At 33.9% G+C, this 15,613-nt stretch overlaps 3 protein-coding genes across 6 annotated transcripts in view; 1 reads left to right on the forward strand and 2 right to left on the reverse strand.

Annotated features, from left to right (window-relative positions):
• Window positions 1–12,961, forward strand: part of LOC145217360 (uncharacterized) — a 37,107-nt gene extending 24,146 nt beyond the window's left edge. For 2 of the 4 annotated variants that reach the window (XM_080084622.1, XM_080084645.1), the window contains 13 exons: window positions 754–879; window positions 1,335–1,460; window positions 1,837–1,947; window positions 2,211–2,303; window positions 2,520–2,630; window positions 2,775–2,959; window positions 10,107–10,230; window positions 10,370–10,513; window positions 11,010–11,141; window positions 11,505–11,582; window positions 11,934–12,026; window positions 12,309–12,417; window positions 12,676–12,961. In XM_080084622.1, the coding sequence (XP_079940748.1) occupies window positions 754–879; window positions 1,335–1,460; window positions 1,837–1,947; window positions 2,211–2,303; window positions 2,520–2,630; window positions 2,775–2,959; window positions 10,107–10,230; window positions 10,370–10,513; window positions 11,010–11,141; window positions 11,505–11,582; window positions 11,934–12,026; window positions 12,309–12,413 (1,428 nt within the window). In that variant the 3' untranslated portion in view covers window positions 12,414–12,417; window positions 12,676–12,961. The remainder of the gene's footprint in view (window positions 1–753; window positions 880–1,334; window positions 1,461–1,836; window positions 1,948–2,210; window positions 2,304–2,519; window positions 2,631–2,774; window positions 2,960–10,106; window positions 10,231–10,369; window positions 10,514–11,009; window positions 11,142–11,504; window positions 11,583–11,933; window positions 12,027–12,308; window positions 12,418–12,675) is intronic. The other 2 variants (XM_080084630.1, XM_080084638.1) reach the window with 2 other exon arrangements.
• On the reverse strand, window positions 3,503–8,493 carry LOC145217382 (coiled-coil domain-containing protein 27-like). Its single transcript, XM_080084656.1, has 9 exons — window positions 7,625–8,493; window positions 7,078–7,231; window positions 6,551–6,700; window positions 6,231–6,320; window positions 5,519–5,726; window positions 5,047–5,288; window positions 4,767–4,904; window positions 4,413–4,604; window positions 3,503–4,101 (listed from the first exon to the last, which is right to left on the reverse strand). The coding sequence occupies exons 1-9, from the start codon at window positions 8,413–8,415 to the stop codon at window positions 3,919–3,921; spliced, it is 2,148 nt and encodes a 715-aa protein (XP_079940782.1). The 5' UTR covers window positions 8,416–8,493; the 3' UTR covers window positions 3,503–3,918.
• A 112-nt stretch (window positions 12,962–13,073) lies between the features above and the next one.
• Window positions 13,074–14,752, reverse strand: LOC145217389 (uncharacterized). The gene is made up of 4 exons (XM_080084668.1): window positions 14,403–14,752; window positions 14,240–14,277; window positions 13,869–14,180; window positions 13,074–13,357 (listed from the first exon to the last, which is right to left on the reverse strand). Exons 1-4 carry the CDS (start codon window positions 14,519–14,521, stop codon window positions 13,167–13,169), a joined length of 660 nt encoding a protein of 219 aa, XP_079940794.1. The 5' UTR covers window positions 14,522–14,752; the 3' UTR covers window positions 13,074–13,166.
• Between the last annotated feature and the right edge of the window lie 861 nt (window positions 14,753–15,613).

Consider the following 15,613-nt stretch of genomic DNA (forward strand, 5'->3'; position numbering starts at 1 on the left):
ACATGACAATAAGATTCTGATAGCATCAAATATGTTTTTGGACAGATTCAAATTTTCCCTGGGTTGCTAGAAGAAAAAAACATTTTTGTAAAATATGTCATTAGTTTTGTTTGTGTTGACCAGGGGTCACCAAACTTTTTTCACAGCGGGCCGGATAAGTTTAAAAATGATTCGAGTGGGCCGCATACTTTTCATGTCCTAGCGCCGTCTTTCAAAACTTGCCATTTTTATAGGGGCGCCGATATGGTCTTTCTACAATCCCATTTAAAATCTGGTGATGCGACTGTTAATATGTCACAAATAACAAAAGAAGGCAATTGTTTGCGCATAAATTAACACTTGTAGTCTTGTCTGTGACATAACAAACTGACTTTGGATCAATCCTGGGCGTTGTAATGCTATGAAACTAGGTAGTAGGCTAATGTACTGTACATATCGTGACAGGGAAACTTTTGTAAGGAGTAGATTAATTTTTCAATGTTACAAAGTTATCAATACGATTTGGCAAACCAAAAATGTTGTCGCGGGCCGGATGAAATGACTTTGAGGGCCAGATGAAATGACCTTGAGGGCCGGATCCGGCATGCGGGCCGTAGTTTGGTGACCCCTGGTGTAGAGTGAAAAAATGTGTTCTTAAAAATAAAAAAATAAAAAATGTGTTCTTAAAAAAAGTTTTGTTTGCATAGAGTGCATAAATCATGTCAAAGACAATGGTAAAACTCCCAAAAAATAAATGTGGTTACTCTTGTGCAGATCGAAAGATATGAAGAAAGTCTTGGCAATTTGCATCAAGATTTGGAGGCAAGTCAGCAACAATACAAAGAATGTCATAAACAGATGTTGGATGCTGTGCAACGGCAGAATGACTTAAAACTGAAGGTAAACTAATACAACTACTTTGATAGTGTATCTGAACGAATTCATTATGGAAATTGGGTGTGTTCATGCAGACCAACGATGCCAAACTGGCATATACATCACAGTATGCCAGGCATGTAATGTGTGTCATAATAAACCAAGTAGGTCTTCCAAGCATGTTTATGACACTTTTTCAGCCATAATTTATTTGTCTAATAAATTTCATATCACTGAGTATTTAAATTTTATGAATGGGAAACAATTCAGCAACAATAAGCAAGGCAACATGTTTTTTTAAAATTTTATGTTTTACCATTTGCTAACATTGTTATGAGAAAAACTGTTTGATGGCAAGGCATAAATGTTTTCATTGTCTTTAGGTTTACTTTTAGCCTTCAACAGAGATTTGATCATGTTTGTAACTTTTATTCGGTATGTTTTTTTTGCTGAAAAGTGTCAAATTTATCATTGTGCAGCTTTCATCCATTGAGGGTACTCAGCTTGAGTCGATCGACCAGCTTGGACTTAGCACAAAGGAAAATGCAACCCTTAAAACTGAACTCCAAAAAGCATGGCATGATAATCAGGCTATGGCACAGGAGGTGAGCTATAAAAAATATTTTTTTTCATTTAAAAAAATAGAGGATGTTCCCCTTGATTAAAGAACCACCACATATTGTTGGTTTCCTTTTGAAAAACAGGACTACATTTTTTTTTCTTAGTCATTTTTGCGAGAAGTAAGCATACATTTAAAATAAATTTAACATAACAAAATAAAGTTTTGAGGATTAGAACTCTAACTTGTCCAATTGAGCTGATCATCTTTTAGGCCTATACATTTGAAACCATAACAGCAGACATATTTGCTAAAATAAAAGCGTTTACTTATTTGACATACAGTGCAATGTATTGTTAAGAAGAATTCGCTAATGAAATAAAGTGTGTAAATACCAATAACTGGTTTGTCATTGTTTTTAGCTTGGTGTCTATGAGGACAAACTGCGCAAGTTAAGAAGTGAATTCCGAAAAGTTCAAACTCTTAACAAGGAGGCTGAAGAAGAAGTTGTCAATTATGTCAACAAACTTGAGGTATCAGTGTTATTGCCTGTGGACTGAACCTCACAATAAAAAAATGATATAATATTTGCATAAATAGTCAGCAGTGTTCTGTCCTTTTTGTGTCATATTCTAATTTGTTGCTGTTTTAGTCAAGTCAGGGTGCCTGTAAACCAAATGTGCTTTATAAAACTTGAAATGTGTTATTTATGAACTGATGTGCTACTCTCACAGACTACACTCTTGTTAGATTATTGTCATGGAGTGTTTTACTGATGATATGTTTGTTTTTGTAGGAAATGTCTCATGAACTAAATGAAACATCTGAGAAAAATCGACTTGGAATAGCCGAGATTGCGAAAAGAGAAGAACAACTTGTTGTGCTGAGGGTAATTTAGAATAAATCTCTGAATTAAAAATCATTTCTGCAACTCTTAGTTGTAACAGTAAAAAAAGTTTTTAAATCTTTGTTTTATGAGGAACACTATACACGGACTTAAAAAGTAATTTAATCATAAACATTTGTTTTATCCTTGTTAAAGATTCTCCTGTTGTAAAAATATAAATTTTTTCTACTTGATTTAATGAACTTTAAATGGTTGCAGGTTGAACTTTCGTCATTGCAAGGCAAGCACAAGAAAGCTGAGGAAGAGTTGGATCAAAATCGAAGAATTCTTGATGCAACTCAGCACAAATTGGCTACCACCAACCTTCAGGTATATATGCATTAAAGAAAGTTAGCTATAATAGTTTAGTAGTGGGGCATGTCTGGCTCAAATCCGGGGTCCAAACTGACTTGTCCAACTTTATGTAGCTTTTTTTTCAAAATCAACATTTAAGGAATACACTTTTGTATTTAGGTTGAAAAGTTACACAACGAAGTAAACCAAGCACGGAACGACAGCTCTCGACTTCGAACTGAAAGTGAAGCTGTTGTAGAGAATGTGAATATCTGGGTTCGAGAACAGAAAAATAACAATGATCGAATATCGGATCGATTAAGGGAACAGTCCAAGGAACTCAATTCAGCAGTTTCAGAAAAAGAGTAAGTCATATTTTTTATTACTAGTATTACATAACTAAAATGTTGTTGACAAGTGATTTTACCTATCTAACATCACTAGTCATTTTTTCAGCTTAGTGTATGCTATAGGTTACTTGGGTCTAAAATGATAGCATTTTTTACAATTGTACAAAACCAACCAAAAGATATGCCAAAATCTCTTCTTTTAAAGACAAAATTTTTTTTAACTTGCACAACTTCTCTTCTGCTTGTGACTAATGTCTTTAAAAAAGTATAGTTTGGATTAAATTTAAATGTGGTGAAAATTACCCAGGTTAAACTCTTATCTGTGTCATGTTCACCACTTAATGCTTCTACCTCCCACTTTGTTGTTGATAAGAAAGTTAAAATCCATTCCAGTGTTGAAAACCAACATTTTTGTAGCCCAGTATACTTCAATAAAAATGTAACAATGCAATAGGGATGGTAGCTCATAGTTTCGTGAGTTTTCATCCACTGAGGAAAAAATCAAACAACTGATTTGCAACCTCCTTTCCACTCAGTTCTGTTAACTTGAAGACAAAATCACAGTTGATTGATTTTATAAAAGTATGTTTTCGTTTACAGTCAGGCACAAATGACACAGTGACGAAGTAAAGGTGCATATTATTACAGAATTGTTTTCTCGAAAAAAAAATTTTAAACAAAACTTGTTTTACAGCAGCAAATTAAAAATAGTTTATTTTTGTTTGTTTTTTGCATAACAAAGAAGTACATATTTAAAACTGGACATAAAGATATAAATCAGATCTTCCAAAAAAACTATCCTAAATCAAACAAAATATTACAACTTTTTTGTCACACACAATATATTCAAAATTAAATTAAAATTTTTGCAAAAAAGCGTTGCTAATTAATAATAAATAAATACAAATACTTAAAAATATAAATTTATAAAAAAAAACTAAACAGTGCCTTTAGTGCAGAAATAAAAAGTCTAATCATTTCTTTCCCGATTTCTTTCCACCTTTGTTTGATTTTCTTTCTGCCTGATTGGATATTGGGTCATTTCCTGGCGATGGGGGTTCTTCTTCGACTGGGGCCTCAAGGGTCACAACAAGTGGGGTTACATTTTGACCCAGATCTGAAAGTTGTTGATGGAACTCACTTCGGTCGTCTATTATCTAAAATTGAAAAAAGAGTTTTCCATCTAAAATTATGATCATTATCTCAGTGACAACAAATATATTTGATTTTTTGTTGCAGAATATTAATGGTTTGTTTCAAAAGATAAAGATTTTAAAATGCACCCTGGTTAGCCCGAAAATGTTGCTAGAAGTTAGTTTGTATATTTTATAAGATTTTGTTTGGCCACAAATGTGTTTGGTTGTTAGTAAAAACAAATTGTTATGGGGTTTAACAACTGTTCAATCGTCAAACAGTTTATCTTCAACAAATAAAGCTATTTAAGTGGTAAAGATTGAACACTTGTTACCTTTTGCATAGCAGTCAGAATTTCAGTATCTTGTAACATGGATTCTGGTCGAACTGCTCCGGGTGCAGTGTAAACAGCTTGCACTATTCTTGAGCGGAGGCGTTCCAGTTTTGTTTGGTTCTGTTCATTTTCAACTTTGACCTCTTGGTCACTTTTTCTTATTTCGGTCAGTTCTGCCGTCATTTCATCAATCTATGGTTGATTAAAATGACATTTTTATGCTGGTTGATCATATACTTGGAATTTTTAAGTAGCATTAAACAAATTCTAAGCATTTATGCACATCATAAATAAACTGTTTTTGGATCATTAAAAGAAAACGAATACCTTTTATTAAAAAAATGTGTTTATTACCTGCTGCTGCATAAGTTTTCCACTCTCCAGATATTGTTTGTTTTGTCTTTTTTCCCTTTTTAGTTCTTTTCCTTGCTTTTCTAGCTTCTCCTGTTGTTTAATAACCCTCTGTTGAGTCATTTTTAACTCTGATTTGACCTATTGGCATAAAAACATGCGTCCAGTTATTTAAGTTTATTTTGGGTTTTTACACTGTATTAATTTTCTTCAATTGCAAAATTAAGTCACAATATTAGTTAATTCCACAAAGTATATAATCAAGTAAAATTTCTTTGCTAACCTCATTTAACTCTTTCTCCATCATTGCCACAATCTCTTCATGTTTTTTCTCTTCTTTAAGGTTAGCAAACTTATGAGACATTGCCTGCACTTGATCATTAGCTTCCTGACAGTCCATTTGAGATTTTTCATAAGCAGATGAAAGTTTCATCATTTTATGTTCACGCCTGTTCACATCATTTTGCAGATTTTCAACCAATCCATGTGAAAGTCTAAGCTCCTGTTCAGCATTTATGAGCTTGTCTAAAAATTTCATCCAGTATTAAGTTTAGAATAGTAAAAAACAAGTATCACAGAGCTAGCTATTCTACAAGGCAAATTCTTATTTATTTATTTTACAGGACTAACAAACAGTTCTTATTTTTTTACAGTACTAACAAACAGTTTAAAGTCTTCTACTCTACAACTTATAAATATGGAACTTGGCACAATACAAAAATGTTTGTGTAGGTCTGTACATAGAAATTACCTACCTTGCAACTTTGCGATCAGGTCATCTTTTTCTTCCATTTCTACTTTAAGTTCAAGCACAATTTCTTCTGCTGGTCGGCGGTCAGGTATAGGAAGGTTTAACTGCTTTCTAAACTCATCCAGTTCATCCTGAGCACTTAACAGGGAACCATCCAGACTGCCGAGCTTGCTTTTAATTTTGCCAGTTTCATCACTGAGGTCTTCTGTTGCCTGGTATCCAAATATTTGATTACCACTTGTGTCGAAGTTCCGACAAAAGGTTCAAACTGCTTTGTTTAGTTACCATTCAAAGTTTCAAAAAGTAAGTCCTTTCAAAATCAACTTATGTGGTGGTTGCAAGTGTACAAGGAACATGAACCAACAACTTTGAACTTTTATGAAATGACACTTAATAATGCAAAAATAGTCTGGTCAGCCATAAGCATTGTGAAATATAAATTATAGTATGCCAGGCCTATTGAAGGCATTGTACATTATAATCAAGTCCGTCTCTCAAGCATATAGCAAGACATTTCATATAACACCTTTAATAGGCCTGGCATCCTATGATTTATAGGTGAGTGTCTTGTGATCACATGTCTGCTTGAATGCTTCAAGGCTGATCCCAGTTATAAATGTATGTTTTTCTTAGTTGATCTCGTTTGCACTTTTAACTTGGGCATGAATATACATAGGGGCATCCTAGTTTTCTGAGAGAGCCTTTCGTTGACTTACCATGCTTGTTGCATCAATGGTGATATCTGTTCTGATGCTTAAGCGTTTTTGGCTGTTTTCCAGCTCTGCTGTCAAAGCTTGTTTGTCAACCTATGATCAAACATATAACTAATAAAATGGCTGTTATTTTTTACACAAAATGTTGCATATTATCATTAACAAAGGTCATTGTTAAAACAAAATTCAAATTCACCATTTAAAACAGAAATGGCTTCTGGTTTGTTTTTACTCCAAATACTTTAAATCTATGTATTGTGAAACTACATTCTTTGTTAATTTCATTGTGAACTATATGTTTGTTATGTTTTTGCATTTGCCACCTCCAATGCCCCGACTTGGTCTCTTAATGCAGCCACAAGCTTGTCTTTTCGACCACATTCGCTCTCATAAACAGCCAATCTGTTGATTTCATCCCCCATTTGCAAAAGTTTTCTTTCTTTTTCAGCAACATTTGTGTTACTTTTAAGTTCCTGAAGTGAAAACATAGCATAGTCAAGGTCAATGTACTTCAGATCTTAAAACCTGTTTTCAAAGTACTTAAGTGTTCTTTACTGCTGTCTGTGCAGCATCACCAGTCTGTACATATTGTTTTCATCACACACAAACAGAAGTGTGAAATGTAGCTTACAACTGCAAACTTAGTTAATAACAGACAAATCCAATTAATTCCGCATCCATTTTTTTTATGCAATTAAGCAGGTAATTTTGTAAACAAGTGATATGCTATGGATTCATGGTTTTTATGCAATTAGCTGAATTCACCTGTATTCATGAGACCTGTACAGCAACCAAAGTAATTTTTAGTTTTCTAAAACTCAACAATGATTACAAACACATTTTTACTAACTAGAAGATTTTCTTCAAGTTCGGCCATTTTAAACCTCAGTTCATTAATCACTGAGTCTTTTCTTCTGTTCTCAGACTCAATAACTCCCAGTCTACTTATTTCATCCCCCATGTGAAGAAGTCTTTGTTCTTTCTCTCGTAGCATAGCGACATACCTACACATTTAAACAAATGAAACATTTCAAAGTAATATTTGCTGAGTTGTGTTTCTTTCAAACCATGATTTTAAAAATAGGTAGCTAAAAAGGTTGTAAAACCTTTTACCAAGACGTAAAGTTTTTTTTCTATGGTACATCCCTTTAAAAGAGTTGGAATTCATCAATATCTCCAATATCCTATTCTATTAAAACACAACATTTTTATATAAAAACTATCTGACAAGCTGGTATCACTTTTAATAATAAACAATACATATAAAAACCATGTGTCCTAAAGTTGAATGCACTTAAATTGTATATATTTATTTATTTATTTTAAGTGTATTTGGACTCATACTTAATGTTAGGTAGCCCCATATCTTTCAGTTGAAAAGCACATGAAAAACATACCAGGGTTCAACAGATGTTGTTTCTTTCTCATTCACATCCTCTTTACTATATGTTGTTTCTTTTTCTGTAACTTCAATTCCATCTCTGGACCCTATTGTTGCCCAACCATTCTGTGCAGTGTGCTGCCTTAGTTCAGCTGTGTAACTTGTTTCTGGAGTTTTGTTTCGTGGTGAAATACTTCCTCTGCTGCTACTGCTGTTCATTTTTAGATTTAGAGGCACTGACTTTGACCTCTCAGATAATATTAACTGTGATAATGGTGGGGTTGCATTTTTAGGGCTGGTTGGTGCAGTATCAGGGCGGAAAGCAATGTTGTCATACTGCAAAGGAGAATGTCGACCATACCCAGACGTGTTTCGTGCTTGCTTTTCAAATGTTCCTGTCTCCACAGCTGATTTTGCTCCACTTCTTGGACCAGCTGAATGGGGTTTGCTTTTTGTCATTCTGTTGTCTTTGTCAGTTGTCAAATCGAACTCGTGCGGTACACCACCATGTCCAAACCGTATAACATCCCCTGGGGTCAGTTTTACAGCTCCATTTTGCACTCGATGTTCATTTACATATGTCCCATAAGCTGAATTCAAATCCTGGAGTATATAACAATTGTCGTCAGTCCTTCTTTCAACCACAGCATGCATACGTTCGACTCTGCCAGAATCCAGAGGAATATGTGCACCAACTAGTTTATATCCATCCACTGGCTGGCCATTTACTCCTGAACCTTTTCCAATTGATGTCACTTCTGCATCCAATGTGTAGTTATGCCCCGGACTTCTTAGGTATCCCCTCATTGTAAAATAACTAAAAAACTCCCTACTTCCTAATGTGTTACCGTTACTTAGGCTTGTAAAAAATGAAATATTTAAGTTCATCAAGTTTTGTTACAAAAATCACGAAGTAAATAAATAAACATTTTTTCTTGTGATAGAAAACAGAAGTTTTATTTCAGGAACAAACTATACTGTTTTCCAGCTTACTCTTTTCCAACCTGTTTGTACATATTTAATGTGACAACAGCAGTATTGTTGATCTCAATCGCCTATCTAAGGACTACCCTGGCTTCTCAATTGGACCAAAATAACTTTCTATTGTATTCTTTTGGAAGTTTTGTTTACACAACTATGAATGAATCAGTTTTTCTCCACAGTAGCATAACTTGAAACCATTTCTTTCAACTCTAAACATCAACTCATGGTACCTTTAGTGGCACTAAAAATTGATTTTTTTAGTCCGCTGACATCAAACGAAGGCCATTGAGTGCTGTTAACTATGCGACACTGACTGAGTTGGAAGTGGTACTTCAACGGCGAAATACCAACCCTATTTTAGTCACTTTCTCACAAAGATAATCATTCAACTGGCTGGCCAACAGTGTACCATGTCATGGGAAACTATTGTGTGAATTGGACAGAACTGAATGAATGTAAATGTTTGTTGTATGTAATTTAATCCTTGTTTTTCTGCCACTTATAGTTGTTTAATGAATCATAAGCACCACCTGAGGAAGAAGTAGTGAGCTAGTCGACATGATGCCTTGCAGTAACAGTAAAATCAGGCAGTGAATAAAAACTTGTTTGTTATCATTTACTATGGAAGCATGAAAATTCATTTGGGTGGGACATACTTTAATATGAATAATCCAAAAAAATGTTTATTGTTTTCATACACTGAACTTTGATAAGCACGGGTGTTTTTGGTATGCCCAACATTGGAATGCAAAATACAATGCTGTCACAAATACAACATTACACAAACACCAATATTATTTGACTCAGACAACACCTAAAACAGAAAATTGGCTTAACAAAAAACAGATCAACAAACTTATTACTGTAGATTCTTACACAAAAATAGACAATCCAAAACTGACTAGATACCAAAAACATTTACAAACCAAATATCCCAACTGGTTCAGTCCTAAACTTTCTCTACCAGATATCTCCTCTGCTTTGCCATTTCCATGGCTTCAGAATGTGGTGAATGTCTGTTGATTTAGTCTCAGCCATTGTGTTTGAATAAGCACCAAACAATGGCTATTGTTGTTTGCAAGGCTCATTGGGCTTTGTTGGAACAAGTTGTATTAGTTTTAACAATATCTTTTAGCTTGAAACTAATTTTGTTTCCATTGCCAGATGAGTTTACTAATTCTAATGTTGAGTAATTACAAGTGATTTTATTATTTTTGTAAATTATCACTCTCACTTCAGAGAACAAGAAACATTTTCCAGCTAAGATTTAAATGAAAAGTTGCATTTCACCATTTATTAAAATGGTTTTAAAATCAACCATTGAGGCAAAATTTTTGTGCTTTAATTTTTAACTTAAATGTTTCTTTACTAAATATCTATTTATTAAACAAATCAATCAATAAGGGTTTTAATACAAATTTTTCTGTTAAAGCTGAAACATGAGTTTTACAAAAAAAATGCTAAACTGATGCTTATTGAAAGCAAAATTTTATGAAAAAGCTTTTGTTTTTCAGTCACCTCCACTCCGAGAATATTAACTTGAAGAATGAATTGAAAAGATTGAAAGAAACATTGGATGGAATTTCACAGGAAGCTGATAAAAGCAAAGCACTGCAGCGACACACATCTGAGCAACAGGTATTTGGTGTAACAGTATGGTTTTTCTTCCCAACAAAAAAACTCTCGTCTACTTGGAAAATTTTTACATACATGAACTACAGTTTTGTGAAATATAAAAACGTTAATTTATCTGATAAATATATTTATTATGTTATAGGCTCTTATAATGCAACTGCGAGACAGACTCGGTGAAGCAGAAAGTGAACAAGAGGTGACATTGCAAGAAAAAAATGCTTCGCTTGATGACTTGCATCGACGCTTGAAACAAAATGTTGATTGCATCCAGCAACTTAATCAACAGGTATGTAAAATGCTTAATATTTACCAAATTGCTGTTTCGATCAATGTTTAACAAAGTATGGGAGTTTTTACTTTTTTAGCTTCTCGCAGCTTTAATCTTTGCTGTAACAATAAATTAATTCCAACTTAAAACACAGTTGTTGTTTTAGATGTGATAAATTAGTTGTTAACATTTGGGTTGCAGAAATTCTCAAATTTAAATTTTAAAGATATGTAGGTGGCTAAAAACTTTTACAATATTACCAGTTCAATCAAGTATACTTTGTGCAGAGATGTGGTAACAACAGTATTAAAAAAATTCTGGCTTTAAGTGTTACATAGTGAATATGCTACTGGTAATATTAATAAGTGTCGAAGAAGTTTCGTACCAGACATTATCATCTGCTACACTATGGTGATGCATTAAAGATTGTGATTTAAGCCTGTTGGTTATGTTTTCATTTAGCATTTTTAGTGTACTGTATTTGTGTTTTCAACGTTTTCTGTTTGTTGTAAAGTTAAACAACCTTAGCAAAGAAAACTCCCGCCAAAGATCGTTGGTTGAACAGGAAATTGCAACAAGAAAAAGTTTAGAATTACAACTTGAGGCTAAAGAACAAGCACTGATGGGGCTCCGAGCTCAACTTGATGTAAGTTAATTTTATGTTTGCCTGGCATTTCTTTAACATAATATCCTTACTTGTTCTTAATCATGAGCATTTGAAGATGGCTTGATAAAAAGTCCCAAGAGTTGATAATAGTTTTAGGTTTACATTTTAGTGTAGGTAGTGTTTTTAGCTTAACTATTTCTGCACATGGAAACCTATCATCTTGTGGCTCTTTTTGGTGGTTCACAGTAATATTTAAATGTACCATATTTGATGGTCAACCTAGAAACTTAAAGTAAATCTGGAGTAAAACAGCATTCAGTTGCATGCAAACTGGTTGTTACCAGAACGTGACTTACTGGTGTGTCCTGTCCTGTGCTTTATTAACAAAAATTTCTAATTTAGGCTCGATCTCTCACTTCACCAAGCAGGGAATTTCCCCACATGAATAGTAGTTACAGACAATCGTCCTTGCGTGACAAGGTAAAATATGCTGCATGTGTGAGTAGCTTATTCAATGACTAGTATGCTTGTTGTAAAGCAACACAGTGATGCATGAACAATGGTTAGGACTTTAATTCATTTGTTTTGCACTGACTGTCTTTGCATGCTTGGACTTTAATTCATTTGTTTTACACTGACTGTCTTTGCATGCTAGTGTATTTTCCATGCAAAAAGTAGGGTGTATTATAGTGTTTGCTATTATTTTGTAGGATGGTTTTTCCTCCAATGCACTTTTTCTGTCATTTAGCCTAATTAGTACATGTCACTTTATTTGAAGTTACTACACAAACTGTGCTTGGTTTTATTGGTTACAAACAATTTGCTTGCCAGGCGACTGAGGCTGCATTGGCTGATGCGCGAAGCACAGGAATTAGTAACCCTGATCGCTTGGATAAAAACTACTGGGTACAAAGAGTTGGAGAGGTGAAAATCTACTAACTGACGTTTTTGTTTTTTACTACCATTATGTTAAGTTGACATTTTTTTAATTTGTTGAGTTAGTCATAAAATTTCTGCCAAGCACAATTATGCGATTGTTTTTTCAAAAGGCCAGTTGATTAAATCAGGTTTATTTTGCTGATCAACACTTACTGGACATATAGTTTTCCCACTAATTGTGAACATACAATCACTGTCAAGATTATATTGTCACATGCATGCACACATTTGTTCTTTAATTTGCATGTCCTGCATGTTTTCATTTAGCTGTCATTGCATCTTCAGCAAAGCAGTTCCTATTGGTCCGATAAAGTAAAAGAGTTATCGATGCAGCTTGATGATTCAAGATTGGAAAATTCCTTCAAAGCATGATTTTGTAAATTTTTTTGCATGTTTGTGTGTTGTTCTCTTTATTCTTTTTAAAAATTACATTCAGTAAAATCTGTACTTTATTTGTCAGAACAGTGTATACTTAATCATACCTAAATGTTTATTGTAAAAGTATGTCATACGGTCAAAGCATCTGTTTCGCTGTTTCAAAAAAATATCAAATCTATCAAAATTACTCTATTACGCACATACAGCCAAATTAATCTATTGTGCACTTAACACAAATTGTTGTCTTTCTTTTCAGTTTCCTAGACACTGATGTTAACCAGTCATGGAAAATACTGTCATGTCAACACCTCAAGAAACTGTGTCAAATTTTATCTATTGTAGAATCACTGTTGTGTAACTGTTTTGTGAGTTCATATATGTTGCTGCTCATCAGATAATTGTGAAACGGTACATTTATTTTTTTAACAATGTATTTTTATGCACTGTACCTAAAAATGTAAGTTTTTTTTCCTTTTCAAAATTTTATAGCTTTTAATGTGCACAAATGTTTGTCAGAGTTAATAAAACTGCACTTTTTTACATGTGGTAGCCGAATTGTGACATTGTCTTACTTGAGCCTACAGAATAAGTCATGGCCTAGTGGTGAAAACAACAGTAAAACTGTAGATGAAGAAAGCATTACCAATCTAAACCTTGAGAAACAAAATATGTTTATTTAATACTTCAAAATCGACATGTAAACATTTTATTACTTCATATCAGAACCAGAAAAATATGTGAAACAGCTCATAAAGATGAAAGAAAATCCTGAAGACTTCCATTAGGTGAAGAGCTGCTTTGATTTTTTAATAGACTTGATAATCTTGAGGTGGCAGTCCTTTTTCTTTTACTCGATTTGTTAATACTGGTATTGGATGTGTTTGTCCTTACTGGTGTAGAAGTTTTATTAGGTTTTCCAAATGATGTTGGCACAAAACCTAGAATATAATAGGTGAATCAGACATATATATTCCGATATTTAAAACACATCTTGAAGTAAAGTTCTTCATGTACATTTGGTTTTAGCTTAACAACATGTTTTTAAAAACTGCTAATAACTTTATCTATCCACTTAATGTTGAATAATCTATATCACAGTTAAATAGTTTTCATATATCAGCAAAATAAAAAAACTGGGCCCAAGTTCCACGGGGGAACTTTTCATTGGCCATTTGTGCAAACACATGTCAATTGATTAATGATTATTGTTATAAGGTTGTTGGTTCCAAACCTGCCTCAAGTACTTTTGCCTTCATGAGCAAGAAATTTAAATGGCAATATTCCGATCTACTGGGTTTTCAAATACAAATCACCAACTTCAAACACTCTAAAAGTGAACCAACCAACTTACTAGCAAAAAGACAATTTAACATAAACTAATTTTAGAGATTAAGCATTTAGGCATTGCCTGACTGAAATAAAACAAACAACAAACACACAGCTTATTACCTAAATTGAAATCATTTGATTTGTTTTTTTGTACATCTACAGTTTCCAACTCATTGCGACTTGCTCCAGGTAATATGTTGTTATGGAAACAAATCTTGCATGACAGTTTTATTTGAGACTTTGATTCATAATATTTGTCAACATTCCTTTTTTCTTCTGCTTTCACTGCACCACGTTTTCGTTTTGTTCTCTTTAAACTCTTCCTAACTTTTCCATTGTAGGAGGGTTTGGAAGCAAATGATACAGTGTGATTGCCGGACGTAAAAATGGTACCACATTTTTGGCAAAATTGTTTTGACGCTTTTGTGTTGTCTGAGTAACAAAATAATGTCAAATCAATGTTGTCCGAAAATCCAGAAATACCAACTCACCGAGATGTAGAAAATCTTTTGTTTGTGCAAACTGAGACCTGTGTTCAAAACATTAAAAAAAATTCAGTTTAACAGTTTTGATACACACGAAAGTTTAGAAACAATTTTAGCCTATATGTTGTCAAAACTCAAAAGTTTTCTCCAACCAAAAAACGACATTTACATGATATTTCGAGATGCCTCCGAACTTTTGTCAATCAGTAGATTTGCAGCTTTCCACCTGTGCAGCATAGTTAACTTTGCAGGATTCAATTCCGTTGTATCTGCAGTTACTGTGCTCATCGTATTTTTATTATTTGAGACAATCTTTGGTGAGATTCCAGTTCCACGTTTTGAATGTTTACCCTGCCAACTAATCAACCATGACGGAATACTGTTTTTTCTTTCATGATTAGAAAATACTTTGATATATAAATGTAACCCGTGTAAGATAAGAATAATTCTTTGAAATGTAGATAATATTACAAACAGACAAAATTAAAACCAGTCTCACAAACTAGTTAAAACGTAATTTCAGTGCAGATTTTTAAGAGCTCTATGCTGCAACGCATGAGCAGCTTCGCGGGAGAACGCGCGATTGTGCGTCACGTGGACAAAGTATCTGAGCAGTTGCTTTTTGATTGTTGTTTTCCTTTTATTGGAATTATGGAAATGGTTGCGATCACTTTATTGCAGTAACGAGATTGTTTTGCAAAAGAAATGTTTAAATTTGTGTTAGTTGATCGGTGCATCTAAAATATACAGGATCGCTTGGATCGCTTGGTGCACCTTTTTATCACTTGGTGCACCTTTATATTCTTTTGTGGACCTTGACATTACTTGGTGCATCTTAATATAGCATGGTGCACATTTATATCGCTTGGTTCACCCTTATATCGCATGATGCACCTTTATATCGCTTGATGCACCTTTTTGTCGCTTGGTGCACCTGTATTTTGGCCGGTTCAACTTTATATCGCTCCGTGCAACTTTGTTTTGCTTGATGCACCTGTATAATGCTACGTGCACATTTACCTAGCGATATAAAGGTACGGCAAGTGGCATAAAGGTGCACCAAGCGATATAGCATATCAGGGTGAACCAAGTAATATAAATGTCTGTGCATTGTGCACCAAGTGATACAAATGTGAACCAAGCAATATAAGGGTGCACCACGCGATTAAATGTAAACCAAGCCATATAAAGGTGCACCAAGTGTTATAAAGGTGCGCCAAGCTGTGTTAATAATGCTCCAAGCGATCCTGTATATTTTAGATGCACCCTTAGTTGATCCCTTAGTTAATCCAATTCATCTCGGTTACATAAGTTTCAATTGGTAAATTTTACTTCAAGTAACACTATTTGGACTTTCAGTTTAAAAGCAGAACATGTTGG

This window comes from Phallusia mammillata, chromosome 1, assembly GCF_965637545.1.
Source record: "Phallusia mammillata chromosome 1, kaPhaMamm4.hap1.1, whole genome shotgun sequence".
Lineage (NCBI taxonomy): Eukaryota > Metazoa > Chordata > Ascidiacea > Phlebobranchia > Ascidiidae > Phallusia > Phallusia mammillata.

Coding starts and splice junctions, on each gene's coding strand:
- LOC145217389 (XM_080084668.1), bottom strand. CDS start 14,521: ATGAGCACAGTAACTGCAGATACAACGGAATTGAATCCTGCAAAGTTA. Junction 14,278..14,402: donor GAGGCATCTCGAAATATCAT/GTAAATGTCGTT, acceptor TTTTGAACACAG/GTCTCAGTTTGCACAAACAA. Junction 14,181..14,239: donor AAAAGATTTTCTACATCTCG/GTGAGTTGGTAT, acceptor TTTGTTACTCAG/ACAACACAAAAGCGTCAAAA.
- LOC145217382 (XM_080084656.1), bottom strand. CDS start 8,415: ATGAGGGGATACCTAAGAAGTCCGGGGCATAACTACACATTGGATGCA. Junction 7,232..7,624: donor ACAACATCTGTTGAACCCTG/GTATGTTTTTCA, acceptor TTAAATGTGTAG/GTATGTCGCTATGCTACGAG. Junction 6,321..6,550: donor ACCAAGTCGGGGCATTGGAG/GTGGCAAATGCA, acceptor GTTTGATCATAG/GTTGACAAACAAGCTTTGAC.